Here is a 14,983-nt window from a genome sequence, read left to right as displayed (position 1 = left end):
ATCTAATGATCATATTTCATAACTAAGAAAAAACACAAATCGTAAACTAAAAACGGTATAATCCTCACATTACCGCAAAGCTAACATCTAAACTAAACGATGACTGTTAATGTAGTCCCAAAGGTCACAATTACCAGTTTCTATTGTACACAGAATAGTAATACAACTCATCCAGATGAAAAAAGAAAATAAGAAAAAAGAAAAACGCAACTCGAAAGGGTTAGAGAGGATCAACCAACCTTCGGATAAAAACTAACAGAACGAACTACTCACTAAAGGGAAAATGGATCTAAATTGTGAAGTGCATGTGGAAAAAGATAAGACATGTCTCCACTAACACAAAATCAGCACCCATGTTCCTAAAATTACATCAACAACTAATAAAAACGCCCACCGTTTGCAACAGCCTGAATAGGTGTAAAAGGGTATTTCCGTAAAACCCACATCGTATTAGGCTGGAAAAACGAGGATGTAAAAATCAGTAGTTGTTAGGCCACATTTGAGACTGCTTCGGCTGTCCTTGCGATCCGGACACATCTCTAGGGTTCTGCAGCTGATCGAGCGACATTCCAGTCTGCGCATGGTAGTAATTAGGGTTTCCATAATTCTGCGACTGCTGCTGCTGATGTGGCGCCTGACCTTGCCTAAATCCACCTAGTTGTTGATTAGTTTGTTGTGCCTGCAAATTGTAAAGCGTGCTAGCTGGAACACCTGACATCGTTCTTGAATTATGCCCTTGAAGCCACCCTGGCGAATTCTCACTCTGACCAAAAAAACAACCGATTCCAAGATTTCAAGACCAAGAAAGAAAGAAAGAAGCATATACATATAGTCATATGCATATACATATATATACCTGCTGCTGAAGTGCAAGTAAGTGGCTTCTTTCCTTGTACTGAGCATTCAAAACATCGTCGTAGCTTAAAGTCGATTCAGATAAGGGAGCAGCAGATTGAGGGTTCATTTGGTAATTTCCGGGAATTGAAGTGTTGTTACCAAAACCACCATATCCAGAAGCAGATTGAGGCAAACTGCTGATGGAAGAAGCGCTGCTTTTATACTGAGGGAGTAGTGCCGCTAGAGATTGGTGGTAAGCGCTGCTACCGGCAAGTGATTGCTGAAAAGCAGAGGGCATGTATGTGTAGCTCTGGGGCAAGAAAGGGTAGCCAATCATATTGGGGAACTGCCCCATTGGAAGATTGGTCTGAGAATATTGGGGATGTAGAGCAACTTGTTGAGGCAGAGCATGTCCAGAAATGGCTTGTTGACCAGGTTGTGACGATGGCAAACCGACAGTCTTTAATGCCTGAAATACCCAAAAAACACAATTTTTTTTTTTTGTGCAATTTTCTTTTTTACCAAACCAGAACTAAAGCATGTCCAACTATGAGGATGGTTTGATTATGTGTATAGTTAGGTACCTCAGGCATAGGAAGTGCTGATACACCCATGGAAGAGACAGCGTTTCCATATTTAGCAGACATAGATTGCGTCGCAGAAAATGGTGAGTAGTGAAGATCAGATTCTCTAGTGGGCTGAACATTTGCATTCAACAAACTGCCCGGTAGTGAATTCGTGTGTGAGTGCTGTCAAGAAAATCATCAGAAAGAAGACGCATTTAAATATTTTAAACATTGTTCAAATTGCTTTCAGAATCGAACATAAGAAAATAGAACTTTCAAATTCAGGAAAACATTTTCTTTTATTCCCGTTTCAGGTGAAATCTTATAAATCAAATCTACTACTTACTCCTAAAACCAAAAGCAAGCAAAAACATTTACCATAACATTTGAGAATGGAGCAACATTTTGAATCTGGGAACTTCTTTGATTAAGAGCGGCATGTAAATGTTGGGCGTCATCAAAGGTGGTATAACCAGAATTCGAAGGAAAAGCATATTGACTTCCATGAGTCAATTGAGCACTCTCAGGCTTCAACAACTCGTCTCGCTGTGAAGCAGAAGAAACATCATAGTTCTCTCCACTAGCACCATTTCTACCAAACAAACTACCATCAGGAGCATTTGTACGAGCATCGTCAACATAATACTCCGAACGTCTGCAAATAGAGGCGGACAAGATATTTTATGACTTCTCAAATTCGAAAAAAAATACCATATTGAAAAATATTACTAATTCCTATACCTAGTGTCCAGATGCTCAGCAGATGAAATATCAGCCTCCCTATGCGTCTCTTCCAAGTTGTTTTTTACAAGCATAGATGTCGTAGTCCCAGAAGGTTTTGCAGCACCAAAGCTACCAAAGCTCAAGTGTGAACAATCTGCAATTTGAACTTGCAAATGATCTGGAATAACCACCGAAGGTGCATTTCCCACATATGAAAATCCCCTATTTTCTTTTGTTACACTTAGCTGTTGCAAGTTTCTGGCAACTGACGACACTGAAGCACCAGCTTCCTCTTCTGCAACATACATAAAAAGAGCTTTTAAACTCAAGAAACTGGCAACAAAAATCCAAAATTAAGATTGATTGAACAATAGACGTGAAGTACTTAACCGTGTTCTGCAAGAGATTAAAGTGCCATTTATATAAAAAAAATCCAGACCAAGTTAAACAAACACATCAACAGATACTTCTTGGACATTGCAAATAAGGACTATAATCGGAAACTACTTCTATGACCCAATACTGGAAGCTCCATAATGTCATTTCGGCTTTGATTTTTTTGTTTGGTGAAACATTTACCTTTATCCATATGGTATAAGCAGCACACATTATCAATATCAAAAACATAATACAAGTACCCTGCCTAAACTTTACAGACCTTAAGAGAAAATGTTAATACTTTACAGACATTAGAAGTAAAATTATGAAAAAAAAAGGTCACCTTCATGATGCTCGAATTCGGGGTCCCTTTCATGATGCTCAAAGTCGTGATCCCTTTCATGGTGCTCGAACTCGTGAGCCTTTTCGTGATACTCGAAATCACGACCCTCAGACTGATACGAGCCCACGGTTTTTTTAAACAAGTCATCCTCAAATACAGATGCACCTCTTGGAACATCCTCTGGAATCTTCCTACTGGACATAGAACCAAACCCCCCATCAATGGCATCATCTACCTTTCGAATTTCATCTGCCTCCGATTGGTGATTAATGCTGTCAGACGATAAACCAGATGCCTCTGCATGTAGCTCAGAATCCACACTGTATTCCGGCATAGAAATCAGGTTTGTGGGAGCTGGTTTCTCTATGGAAGGCCAGTCTTCGGTTGTGGGAACAGGCTGACCTGAAGAAGCTTCCCACTGATCCTGAATATTGTGATGAGATGCGTTTGGTGCTTTACTATGTGGTCTGCCCATCCTCACAATGTCAGCCATAGACACCTGACCAGTAACACCACCTGCCGCCCAGGCAGACTGATGTCCAGAAGGTGGCTGTACAACAGATGGCGTGCCATTACCTGTCTGAAACCAGGATCCTTTATTTTCAGCTGATGCCCCAACACTGCACGGGCAAAAGACAATCAAGAACAGCAAAGAACGCGCTAAGACGAAACTCAGAACTTCATTCTCACTCTAAGAGTTAATGTCTATCGAAGGATGATCTAAACTTCAGAATAACACGTATGCATTAGAACTTGAAATATTGATGATCTTTACTCTCTTGACCGCACTAAAATCTTGAGAAGGAAAAGATAATGGGTAATGGATTCACAAACACTTCAACAAAGAAGAATATTATGATGTAAAAGTAATTCTATATTGTCTTAAGAACTACAGAAAAATGAGTTCCGCACTTAAAACTACCATGTGATGAATCACAAAAGACACCATAACAAAAGGAGATCTTTATAACCGAGCCTAAATTCCTTATATTCTCTAGGCTAGAGATTCAATTATCTGTAACAAGTTCAAACAGAACAAACCTGAAGCCTGATTGTTCTCTGCTTCTGGTATTTCCTGATATACCAGGAGCTGAAGAGGCAGAACTTCTATAAGTTGATCCATTTTCTTTCTTATTAGTTGACTTCCCATGCAATGGAGGCTCTGATCATGAAACAATTTGGTTAAGCCCATCTAAAGTAGTCAATAAGTAACTTATTCTGGTAAAATACTGAAGCTAACGTACCAGAAGCATTATACTGAGATGCTGATGAACCACGGCTAAGATGTCGATCTGCAGCACTCTTGCTGGCTCGGTTTGAACTGTTATTAGCACCACGAGGCCTACTCTCAGAGCTATCCTTACCCTGAATTTTTTTTGTGAAGGAACAAATGTTACTCCAGTTCCATAAAACTCAATCACATGATGATCACAAAGAAAAAAAAGAAAATGTTATAACATTGTACTCATTAAAAGCTGCATGATTCAGAGAAAGAAAATAGTCCCATTGCTAATCAACAGCCATCAAAATTCCCACCCAATTTGTTCCAACGGATTCAAAAAACACATATTGTCCACTTTTTAAAACAATCATGTATATTGTACGAAAGAAGATTCTGCCATCAAGAACTCGTGGTCAAATTACGGAGTGAGAACAGTCACGAACCTCTTTTTTCTTTTCTCGTTTGCTTTTCACCTCATGGAAAGTATCTAAACAATTGTAAAGCACATGTTAGAGAGAAATTCATTTAAATAAAAATAATGTAACAATTTCCTCTTGTAAGTGTAGCATAATCTATGGCACAATCTATTTCACATTACAAATAGCCGAGCTAGCAAAAGCAGTCAACAGATGAATGCCCCATCCACCCACACACATTCTGATAATACCCCATCCACATCGAAAAACAACGCTTCTTGAAAGTTCTAGTACAACAAAAATACTCAAAACAAGGAGGGTTTAACCTTCACATTCTAGTTTATGATTTGCCATCCTAGACCTCTTGAGAAAGAAAAAAAAAATCTTTTTTTTCAGATCAACTCATGCAATATACTTACCATAGAAAAAAATTGGGGAATTGAAAATTCCTCAATGAACACAACAAAAACGGAAATAAAAAAAAAACTTAGGGTTCTTGAGTAAAAAACCTTGAGAGAGTAGGCGACTGATAGCCTCGTTGGGGTCCATATTGCAATCCTTAAGAGTAGCATAGATCTCCGCCTCAGGGCAGTTAACTATCTCCTTCAAACTCTGGACCACCATCCGTGACCCCGCCGGAACGGGTAGTACTCCTCCGCCACCACCGGCGGCTCCGCTTCCTCTTCCTGCACTCATCCTTGTAAAATAGATCTAATCCTGCAAACGCAACGTCTTCTTCGCCTTATCTTCCTTCAATTCACTCCTCCCCCTTTTGTCCGATTTACTAATTAATTTAAAAATATAGAGAAAAAAAATAACAAAACACAGACGCACGCACACACGAACACGGCAAGTGAGTTCCGGCCGAGTGCAGGCAGTAATGGCAATTTATACGGCGGACGAAGTGGCCGTAACGGAGTGGAGATTTTTATCTGGAGTTTCGGAAACCCTTGTCTCTCTCTCTCTGCTTTCTCTCTCTTCCGCGGTGGGTTTCGTTTGCTTTTGGTTTTGCTGAATTTATCTTTTTCTTTTTTTCTTTTTTTTTTTCTCTTAAATAAATACGGTGGACACGAATAAGGGCTTTTGCCTTTTATTATTTAACACTTTTGAATTTCAGCTTTGGAGCCCATCTTCTGATTTTGTGCTAAGTTTTTATTTTTGGATTTTTAAATTTAATTCCAATTTCTTTTAAATTAATATTGAAATTTTTGAAATCGAAAAAAGAAATTACCAAAAAAATAAAAATCGGATTGGAATTGACGGAATTCAAAAATATATAATAATATCAATGCTTAAAGTGTAAAAAAAATCCTAATTTTAGGAAAATATTTTGAAATTTGAAATTGTGTTGAAATTCAAAATCTATTACAGTAGAATCTCAATAAATTAATAATTTCGATTAAGTAATAGTTTCTTCCGGTCCCGACTCAGTAAAAACCTACTAAATTATTAGTTCGACAATTTAATATTTCGCTAAATTGACAGAATTTTGCTAGTCTCGAGTCGCGACTGCATTAATTTATAGATGTTTAACTTTATGTAATGTTCATTAAAACAAACGAAATTTTGAAAATCGATTTTTATAAAATTCAAAATGAACAATAATGTTCTAAAATCGGATCAAAATTCAGAATTTTATTTCCAATTTACACCTCTAGTCAATTTCAGCATATTATAAAATAATATTTTAGAAACATAGTTATTTTTTGTTTGAATAAAACTAAAAAATATAGTATTTATATTTCTAAACATGATGTTCTTCATTTTTATTTAAAAAAAATTATGCACATTCAAATATTGTAATACTTGATTTTTAGATTTATCAAAGTCAACTATATATTTAATGCAATTAATTCATTTTGTAAAACGTTTATCCTTTAATAATTACCCCATTCTTTAATTTATTACATTGGTGAATTTTATTTAATTAATTCTTAAATACTAATTATAGACACTACTTCCATAACCCATTGGGCTTCTTGTGTAAGTAACAATCATTGGGCTCACGTGCACATCACGTGGGTAATATGCAATGGGCTTCTTGTGAACCATTGGGCTTCTTATGTAAGTAACCCAATATGCAATGGGCTCACGTGCACATCACGTGGGCATGTCCGCCGTTCTTCGTTCCCGGGATTCTTCTCCAGTACAGTTCGACGTCGTTTCTGCAACTCTTTGTATCAGCTTATCAGCTTATCGATTTTATATATAAATATTAATTGCTCGTTCTTCAATTTTTTTTTTTTGTTTCGTTTACTGCACGCGCTCTTGTTTATGTTGATATGTTTATCGACTTCTAATCAATTTTTTGAATTTTTTTTTTGTTCGTGAAAGCGAGAACGAGAATTTAGGTATATATTTATCTGGATAGATAGAGAAGCTAAATTCCTCCTTCATTTAGTGTGTGTGTGTGTGTGTTCTTCGATTTAGGGCAGATTTTGTTAGCCATTGTTACAGTGGTGAAAAGAATTATATTTAATTGTTTTGTAAATTAAAAAAAAAGGGGGAAAAACAGATGGAATTAGGGAAATCTGTAATTGAGGGTTTCAATTTTATGTGCAATGTTCAGTTCTGGAGAATGGCTGTGCTATGGACATTTTCTATTATATTTTCCTATTTGAAATTGTTCCGTGAAAGCTTCTTCTCCCAGAAATCGAAATGTTACCCTCGATTTTCTCCGAAAGACTCTATTTTTACCACTAAGTCTGTGTCGAGGCCCGTCTGCATAATAACCGGAGTATGTTAATTGTTTTTTTTTCTTGCTGATGTTAATTGTTAATTATTATTACCTTTTAAATTTAAAGATCATGGTTAATAATTTGCAGGCCACATCTGGTTTGGGTGCTGCTGCTGCATATGCTCTTTCAAAGGAGGGCTTTTACATTGTTCTTGGTATTCAAAACCCCAACTCATATATTGTGTAGATTTCTTTGTTTGTTTCGAATCGATTTATGGTTACTGATCTTGTTAGGTTTCAATATTTTATACATCAGTTCTCGTAATTAAATGGAAGACCGATGTAATCCTCTTCTGTCGGTTTGCACTATTTTGAATACATTTAATTCTCGTACTTGCAGTCGGGAGATCATCTGAACTATTATCGAAGGTGCAGTACTTGTGTATTTTTGCATTGAAGAAACTCCCACTTTTACGGTGTTGATTTTTTCGACCGAAATATGTGCTTTAGGCTATATCCGATATCAAGAATCGAAACGGCGATGCTTGTCTTAAAACTTTCGAGGTTGATTTATCTTCGTTCAAGTCAATTATCGAGTTCAAACACTCACTTGAGAAATGGCTGTGGGATTCAAACATGCATCCTTCTATTCAACTCCTCGTAAATAATGCTGGAATCTTGGCAACTTCTGCCCGATCCACTTCTGAAGGATTCGACCAGTTATATTCCCTTATCCCAATTTTTTTTTTTTTTGTTCATTTATTTATTTGGTATGCAGAAAGGAAGCGAGGATTGATTTTTAACAACTTTAACGTATTGAATTTAGAATTAACGTGGTCTGGATAAAGATGAACAAGGATTAACTCGTAATTTCTCAAATTTGCAGGATGATGGCTACTAATTATATCGGTGCATTTTGTCTCACCAAAGCCTTACTCCCCCTTCTAGAACATAGCCCAGTTCCTTCTCGTGTAGTCAATGTCACATCATTTACTCATTGGAACGGTAATATCTCAATTTTCACGCGAAACAATTCCGAAATAGATGGTGTTCAATATTCTTATTCATTTATTATTATTTTTTTCCGGCTTTAGTTTGTTGCATGCAGGTTAACAAAGAAACAGTCTCTGGCAAGTGTTTTATGAAATCGAAACCCTACCCCTATGCACACATTTACGAGTATTCAAAACGTAAGCATATGTTATCTCATACAAGTCGAAAAAGATTCATTTCACATTACTCCATTGCTAATATGTGACACGTCATATGTTCACAGTGTGCATGCTACTCTTTTCGTACGAGCTTCACCGACAAGTTGCTTTAGTGGACAAATCTCGTCACCTCTCTGTTCTGTAAGTGAGTTTATCGTTATAAGTTTATTACTGTTATTACGTAACCAAAAAAAATAAAACTGAATTTTCTGATTGGTTTTTTTTTTTTTTTGGAATTTTTTCAACATCCAAGTGCTGTGGACCCCGGAGCAGTAAAAACGAACATAATGCGAGAAATTCCATGGTGCTTTTCATGGATGGCTTTTAATGTATTGAAACTTTTGGGTGTTCTTCAATCTCCTGAAAATGGTGTATGCTCGATTCTTGATGCTGCACTCGCCTCTCCAGTACGTATTATTGTAAAATTTATAAAATCATACCGAAATTTGCTAAATTACTTGGAAGTTATTGATTAATGTGGCCTTAATTATTTTAAATCATTTTTTTAGGAAGTATCGGGAGTTTACTTCTTTGGAGGAAACGGCAGAAGTATGAACTCTTCTCTGCTTTCTTACGATACTAGGCTTGCGAAGGATCTTTGGGCTGCTTCGTGCAATTTTTTCGAAGAAATGGGAAATGAATAGAATAGATTAATAACATTTGATTCTTGTTTGTAGAAGTTAATAAGCATTGTTTTTTTATGAACACTATACAAATTACAATAATTTTGTGACTAAAAGAAATATATTGTTATATTTGAGGAAATATGAGAAACAAACTTAACCAAGACTCGCGTGCAATAACTTGTAAATTACACGAGAGATGAAAATTTCGTTGTAGTAATGAACAAAGTTTTAACACACATGTATAGTATTTACATAATTGTCACTTATCAAGTAATTACAGAATTGTCACTCAACGCCGTAATTACATAACTACCGATCAACAAGTACAAAATTGTCATTGTAATTACAAAACTACCACCGAACAATAATTACAGAACTGTCGCTTAACAAATAATTACATAATTACTGTTATAAAACAAGAGAAAAACAAGAAGAGAACAAGTGTGTGTATGTATTGTATTCTTATTCAAGTGTATATCAAATCCATACAATGGTGTCCCTTTTATAGTACAAGAAGACCATTCAAAAGGTCATGAGTTACAAGGGAATGAATAGCCTTAACATCCACCATTATCACCTCTAATTACACACACTAATGATTTTGTAACTCCCATAGACATCCACCATAGGTTACATAATACTCCCCCTTGGATGTCTATGACTATTGAAAGTGTGATACACTGCCTCGTTAAAACCTTGCCAAGAAAAACCCATTGGGATAAAAACTTGGTCGAAGGAAAAAGAGTACAGTGTTGGGTTATTAATCACACTCCCCCTGATGCTGGCAATAGATCGTTAAGCCGACACATTTCAATGTTGTAGATCATGCTCCCCCTGATTTCAGCATGAGACATTGGAGTAAGATCGTTAACGTATGGATTTGCAAACTCCGTTATTTGATTGTCATCAATAACTGTCATGTCATCTTTCTTCTTTAACTCTCGAGTACTTTACAAATCTTCAATAATTCGTCGGCCACCTCCTTTGATATAGCCAAAATCTCGTTGGTGCAATCAGACATTATTATAGTCATATATTAGAACCACGATCTTCATTATCTTCTCGAGGAAGGATGGGAATATATTTCTTATGTCCAAAGATCGGACAATCATATGTTTACTCAATGAATGAGCTTTATCATGTATATAAACAAATAATGGATAAATATTTCATTCGACAAATGCTCGATCTGCAGATCAATGCAAAATATATATCCTCCCAAGATATTTTCATTTCGAATTCTTTCATCAAATAATTGATGATCTTTGTGAGCTCTTCATGAGTCTCCACAAGATTTAATTCGCCCCAAATGATAATAGGAATCAATTTATTTGATTATTCCTTTTGTAAACAAGGTATTCACTAAGGTGACAATACCGTATTCTTCAATATGTAAATGGATCATTCGTAGGGTCTAACTCATGAGACCTCTTATTATATGCTTCAAGCATTTTCAATTCTTTGAAATAACAAGTTATGATCCATATAAATATGCGGTAATTCGCATCCATATGGTGCATGCCAAATAATTTTGAATACCATCATAAAGTGATTGCATCATAAAAATATATTTTCAAAGGCATTCAAATTTACCGCAATGATTTTACCCACTTTTGTACTAAAGGCTTTCACAACTTTATGTGTGATGACCGCAAGTCAATGTACAATTCATTTGATCAATAATTTCAAATAATCATGGTCAATTGCATTTGTGAATGCATATACTAATGACCAATTAGATGTCGACATCTATCAAAATGTATGAGCTTCAAGCTCTTCACATTATAAAAATAATTGTACATATAGTTATTCGATAACATCTTTAGTACTCCCCATATTTCTTCATAATCAATTATTTCACTTTCCGGTACCGGATTCTCCTTAGAGAATTATATTCATATAAATGGGGATTGTAGCCTTTGTGGGTACGATCTCTTCTTGAGATCCATATATTTTCATGTACCATGTATTTTTCTCTTATAGAGAATTTTCTATATTGCATCAATAAAGTTTTCATAATACTTTATGTGCTTGAGCTCATTATTTATTTCAATAAAATGTCCTACATGGACAAAACGCGCGCTTTTGAGTTTAACAATGTGGGGAGTATTGAGGACTATTTGTCCACTTTATTTTCAAACTCAATATTAACAAATTTAATTTGGTACATGAATATTCATTCGAAAAGAATTTTCAATTCTTTAAGATCTTATATCGGTACAACAACAAAATTCAGAACTAATAGTCTCAAATGCCTCTCTATTCACTTAGAGAGCAACGCTAACCATAATTTATTTGCCAATCAACTCTTTATTGGCTCATACTGGTTCGATTTAAAATGATCTCGGTAGCTACCATATAATCATCAATGATTTTCTCATCCAAATATGAATTTCATTATGCCACCATAACAGGCAAGTATTCTCATATCATAGTAATGGATATTGGTTGAGGCGTCCCCCAACATCGTCTTTAAGACGAATCCTTTCATGAATGAGATATGTAATATAATGAGAGTATGATGTTACTAGCGCTAGTAGACTTTAATTGAACGGTATTCACACCACTTATAAGGGTGTTAATCATTCGAACCAACATATATATCTCCCCCTCTTATATGTATAAAGTATAATTGGTTAGCTGTGTACCATAATCATTTCTCACCCATTTAGGGATTCACGATGCAATCACAATGTTAAATTTGTCCTTCGAGGACATTCGTTTATTAAGCCTTTCATGGGAAAAATGTGTCCTTCTTAGACATTTTCTCATGCACTCATTTGCAACATATATTATAATTTCAAGTTGCTATTTGTAGATAAATGCATCTAGCATTTTACACATTTAAATTGTTGCAAATGATTTCTTTTTTCTTTTGTGCTTAAATATTTCCATGCACAAATGTGAATGAGACAAAGATCATTTCATATAATTCACGCCGTTATACAAGAACCGGCTTCTTATCTCCCCCTTAACGGCGGGATTATTGTCTCATTAAAATGACAATTGACAATGTATGCCATATAAATATCTCCCATTAGGGGTGCAAAATATTGCATAGCATAAATTATAAATAAACCATGTGATATGGTTGTTATCTAGATGAGAGTAACTACATTTGAGAATCTAACAGGTTCGGTACACAAATGACCAAATTTCAGAATTTTAAAAATTCAGGGACCAAACTGTAAAATTTGAAAATTTAGGGACCAAACTGCAAAATTTGAAAACTTCAGTGACAAGACTGAAATGTTAAAAACTTCGGTGAAAACTGGAAATGTTGAAATATATTCATAATTTCAGATGATGAAAGGAACGAGCTGCATATTCTAAAAAAAATATTTGGATTGAATCGTAAAATTTTTTGAATCCGGCGGACTAAAATGAAAATTTTGAAAAGTTTGAGGAGTAAACTTTAAATTTTGAAAAATCAGAATATGCAGAGGGTTTGGAATTTTAACAAGAAAATCAGATCCCCTTTTTTTCGTTTGGTTTGAAATTTCATCTCATCTCATCTAGACCAATTATAAAAAAATCATATACATACCTCCATATGTATTTGGAATGAAATTTACAACTTTAATTGAATTGGTCAATGTCGTGACTCCAAAATCACGCAATTTCTTTTGGTTTTGTGTTGGTGCTTGATAAAGCTTATCAACATGCTTTATCGTAAAATGGATATATCACCAATCATTTTTCATATTTCTCATCTCTCTTCCACTTGTAATGATGAGAAAATTTATAATGAATAAACTTTGAGCACCATGATAGCTTTTCATGTCAACATATCTCTTTGATTTTTTTTTTTCTATTGTTGTTTTCACTTTCAAAGAATAACAACAATTGAACGAGTTTAATATTAGCTCACAACTCGTATTATAGTACGATATGCTATTAAAAATCTTTATTTTGCTATTACTAGTGCAACTTGAATTTTTATGTTGTCACTTCATGATCATAATATAGATCCATAAATTAGAGAATATTTTCTCTTATAATTCTTCATTATATGTATCTTCAAGACACATATATCAATATGAAATATTTTACTTGTTGTTTGCAAAACAACAAGTCAAGATTTAAAGAGAGCAAATTATAGAGAGGATCAAACTATCTCTCTTCTTCTTCATAAGTAACTACATCTAATGTTACTTTTACTTATGTGTTCAAGACACATACCTCAAAGTAAGTACTTGTTTCTTGAAAAATGAAACAATAATATTTTGCTCGGTGTCTTCTAGACACATTTTCATTAAGAAATATTTGGCTTGTGTCCTCAAGGCATATAGTAATAACACAAACATTTTGTGATATCATGAGACATAAATGGATCTTTAACTTCAATGATCCAAATTTTATAGTTATGTTCATTCTTGAACTATCATAGATAATTTTAAACTTCATGATATTTTTGATATCATTGTATCACAAATGAATACTCATTTTGAGTACATATATACCATTCAAATATCAAGGATTGAGTTTTATACCTTGAATTTATGTACTTGATTTGGGGTCTTAAGCCCTATAATTGGTACTTAATCATAAAATAATAGTATCTTGAGTGGAAAATACTTATTAACTCAAATATTCAATATTGATTATCATCACTTAGACCTTGAGTCTAATGTATTCAATTGAGACTTATAGTCTTCAAATTTATTCTAGGCCTCAAGCCTTTAATTTATATTTAATATTCCTCCATATAAGCTTTCAAGCTTTTATATTTAAACTAGGCTTTAATTTGAGCCTAAACTTTATGAACTTCGAGTTTTTTTTTTCGAGTGATGGAGCTTTTCAAGTCGCATAAATTAGAGAGCAAGTGGCTTTTGTTTTTTAATATATCACTCAAATCTTCGAGTCACTTGATTGCACGTGCTCGATTTGGGCCTCAAGCCTCAATATATAATAAAAATCGTTATAATACAACATTCAAATATTCGAGTCACTTGATTGCACGTGCTCGATTTGGGCCTCAATATATAATAAAATTGTTATAGTACATTGATCATGAACGAATAGTACTATAAATGGGGAGTACCCTCTAACTCAATTGTTCAAGAGTCTTATCATTTAGACTTAAAGTACTATGAATGAGAAATACATATCAACTCAAATCTTAAGTTTGAGTATTATTATCACATAAACTTTGAGTCTATCATATTCTATTGAGACTTATAGTCTCAAAATGTGATCTAGGCTTCAAGCCATAAATTGATTATGATCAATTATCAATTTTCTCATTTCAATATTTTGTGGACTTGAAAAATGTCCACAAATGACAAATTTGTCATGTCTGAGTAATTTGCTTGTATCTCTCTCATTCGAGATCCAATTTCAACGCTTCAACATGCTGTGAACAGCCAACAGAAAGTCCTACAACTTTCGTATTTTACATTTTATCAAATTCGGACAATATGAGGTCCGAAACGGGACTCAAGGTCTTGAAAAATGACCACAAATGACAGATCTGGCATGTCTGAGTATTTTAAGCATATCTCTCTTGATCGAGATCCGATTTTGATGATTCAAAATGTTCCGAACAGCCAATAGAAAATGCTACAAGTTTCGTATTTTGCATTTTCTGAAATTCGGACATTATCATATCCAAAACAGACATAGAAGTACAGACTCGTGAATTGCACGAAAAATCACCTACAACAAAAGTAAGATGGTTAATATTTTATCAATTCAAAACAAGAATAAAATATTTAAAATCAACTCCCTTTCATCTTCTGCTAAGGAGTCATCTTCCTTGGACCATCTTCACTCGAAAATTTAGGTAGCACAATCGTGCTGATAACGTGTTATAAAACAAGAGAAAAACAAGAAGAGAACAAGTGTGTGTATGTATTGTATTCTTATTCAAGTGTATATCAAATCCATACAATGGTGTCCCTTTTATAGTACAAGAAGACCATTCAAAAGGTCATGAGTTACAAGGGAATGAATAGCCTTAACATCCACCATTATCACCTCTA

At 34.6% G+C, this 14,983-nt stretch overlaps 2 protein-coding genes across 2 annotated transcripts; one reads left to right on the top strand and one right to left on the bottom strand.

The window, feature by feature from the left end:
- Nucleotides 1-42: 42 nt before the first annotated feature.
- LOC105951388 (uncharacterized) lies at nucleotides 43-5,628 on the bottom strand. Its single transcript, XM_012974811.2, has 10 exons — nucleotides 4,995-5,628; nucleotides 4,513-4,556; nucleotides 4,092-4,212; nucleotides 3,889-4,009; nucleotides 2,848-3,467; nucleotides 2,145-2,421; nucleotides 1,782-2,058; nucleotides 1,422-1,586; nucleotides 857-1,306; nucleotides 43-763 (listed from the first exon to the last, which is right to left on the bottom strand). Exons 1-10 carry the CDS (start codon nucleotides 5,179-5,181, stop codon nucleotides 479-481), a joined length of 2,547 nt encoding a protein of 848 aa, XP_012830265.2. The 5' UTR covers nucleotides 5,182-5,628; the 3' UTR covers nucleotides 43-478.
- A 923-nt stretch (nucleotides 5,629-6,551) lies between these two features.
- Nucleotides 6,552-9,138, top strand: LOC105951386 (uncharacterized). Its single transcript, XM_012974810.2, has 9 exons — nucleotides 6,552-7,222; nucleotides 7,311-7,377; nucleotides 7,563-7,591; nucleotides 7,673-7,881; nucleotides 8,049-8,167; nucleotides 8,257-8,352; nucleotides 8,439-8,514; nucleotides 8,627-8,780; nucleotides 8,883-9,138. The coding sequence occupies exons 1-9, from the start codon at nucleotides 7,001-7,003 to the stop codon at nucleotides 9,015-9,017; spliced, it is 1,107 nt and encodes a 368-aa protein (XP_012830264.1). The 5' UTR covers nucleotides 6,552-7,000; the 3' UTR covers nucleotides 9,018-9,138.
- Nucleotides 9,139-14,983: the final 5,845 nt, after the last annotated feature.

This window comes from Erythranthe guttata, chromosome 8 (assembly GCF_056151865.1).
Source record: "Erythranthe guttata isolate IM_541 chromosome 8, IM_541, whole genome shotgun sequence".
In the NCBI taxonomy this organism is placed as follows: domain Eukaryota; kingdom Viridiplantae; phylum Streptophyta; class Magnoliopsida; order Lamiales; family Phrymaceae; genus Erythranthe; species Erythranthe guttata.
The sequence above is the reverse complement of the archived record's forward strand: the minus strand, read 5'-3'. Positions and strand labels throughout refer to the sequence as shown.

Excerpts from the sequence above, each read along its gene's own strand:
- LOC105951388 (XM_012974811.2), bottom strand. The coding sequence starts at position 5,181 with ATGAGTGCAGGAAGAGGAAGCGGAGCCGCCGGTGGTGGCGGAGGAGTA. Across the intron at positions 4,213-4,512 it reads AACGAGAAAAGAAAAAAGAG|GGTAAGGATAGCTCTGAGAG; the intron begins GTTCGTGACTGT and ends AAAAAAATTCAG. Across the intron at positions 2,422-2,847 it reads CGAATTCGAGCATCATGAAG|AAGAGGAAGCTGGTGCTTCA; the intron begins GTGACCTTTTTT and ends TGTATGTTGCAG.
- LOC105951386 (XM_012974810.2), top strand. The coding sequence starts at position 7,001 with ATGGAATTAGGGAAATCTGTAATTGAGGGTTTCAATTTTATGTGCAAT. Across the intron at positions 7,223-7,310 it reads CCGTCTGCATAATAACCGGA|GCCACATCTGGTTTGGGTGC; the intron begins GTATGTTAATTG and ends AATAATTTGCAG. Across the intron at positions 8,168-8,256 it reads ATCATTTACTCATTGGAACG|TTTGTTGCATGCAGGTTAAC; the intron begins GTAATATCTCAA and ends TTCCGGCTTTAG.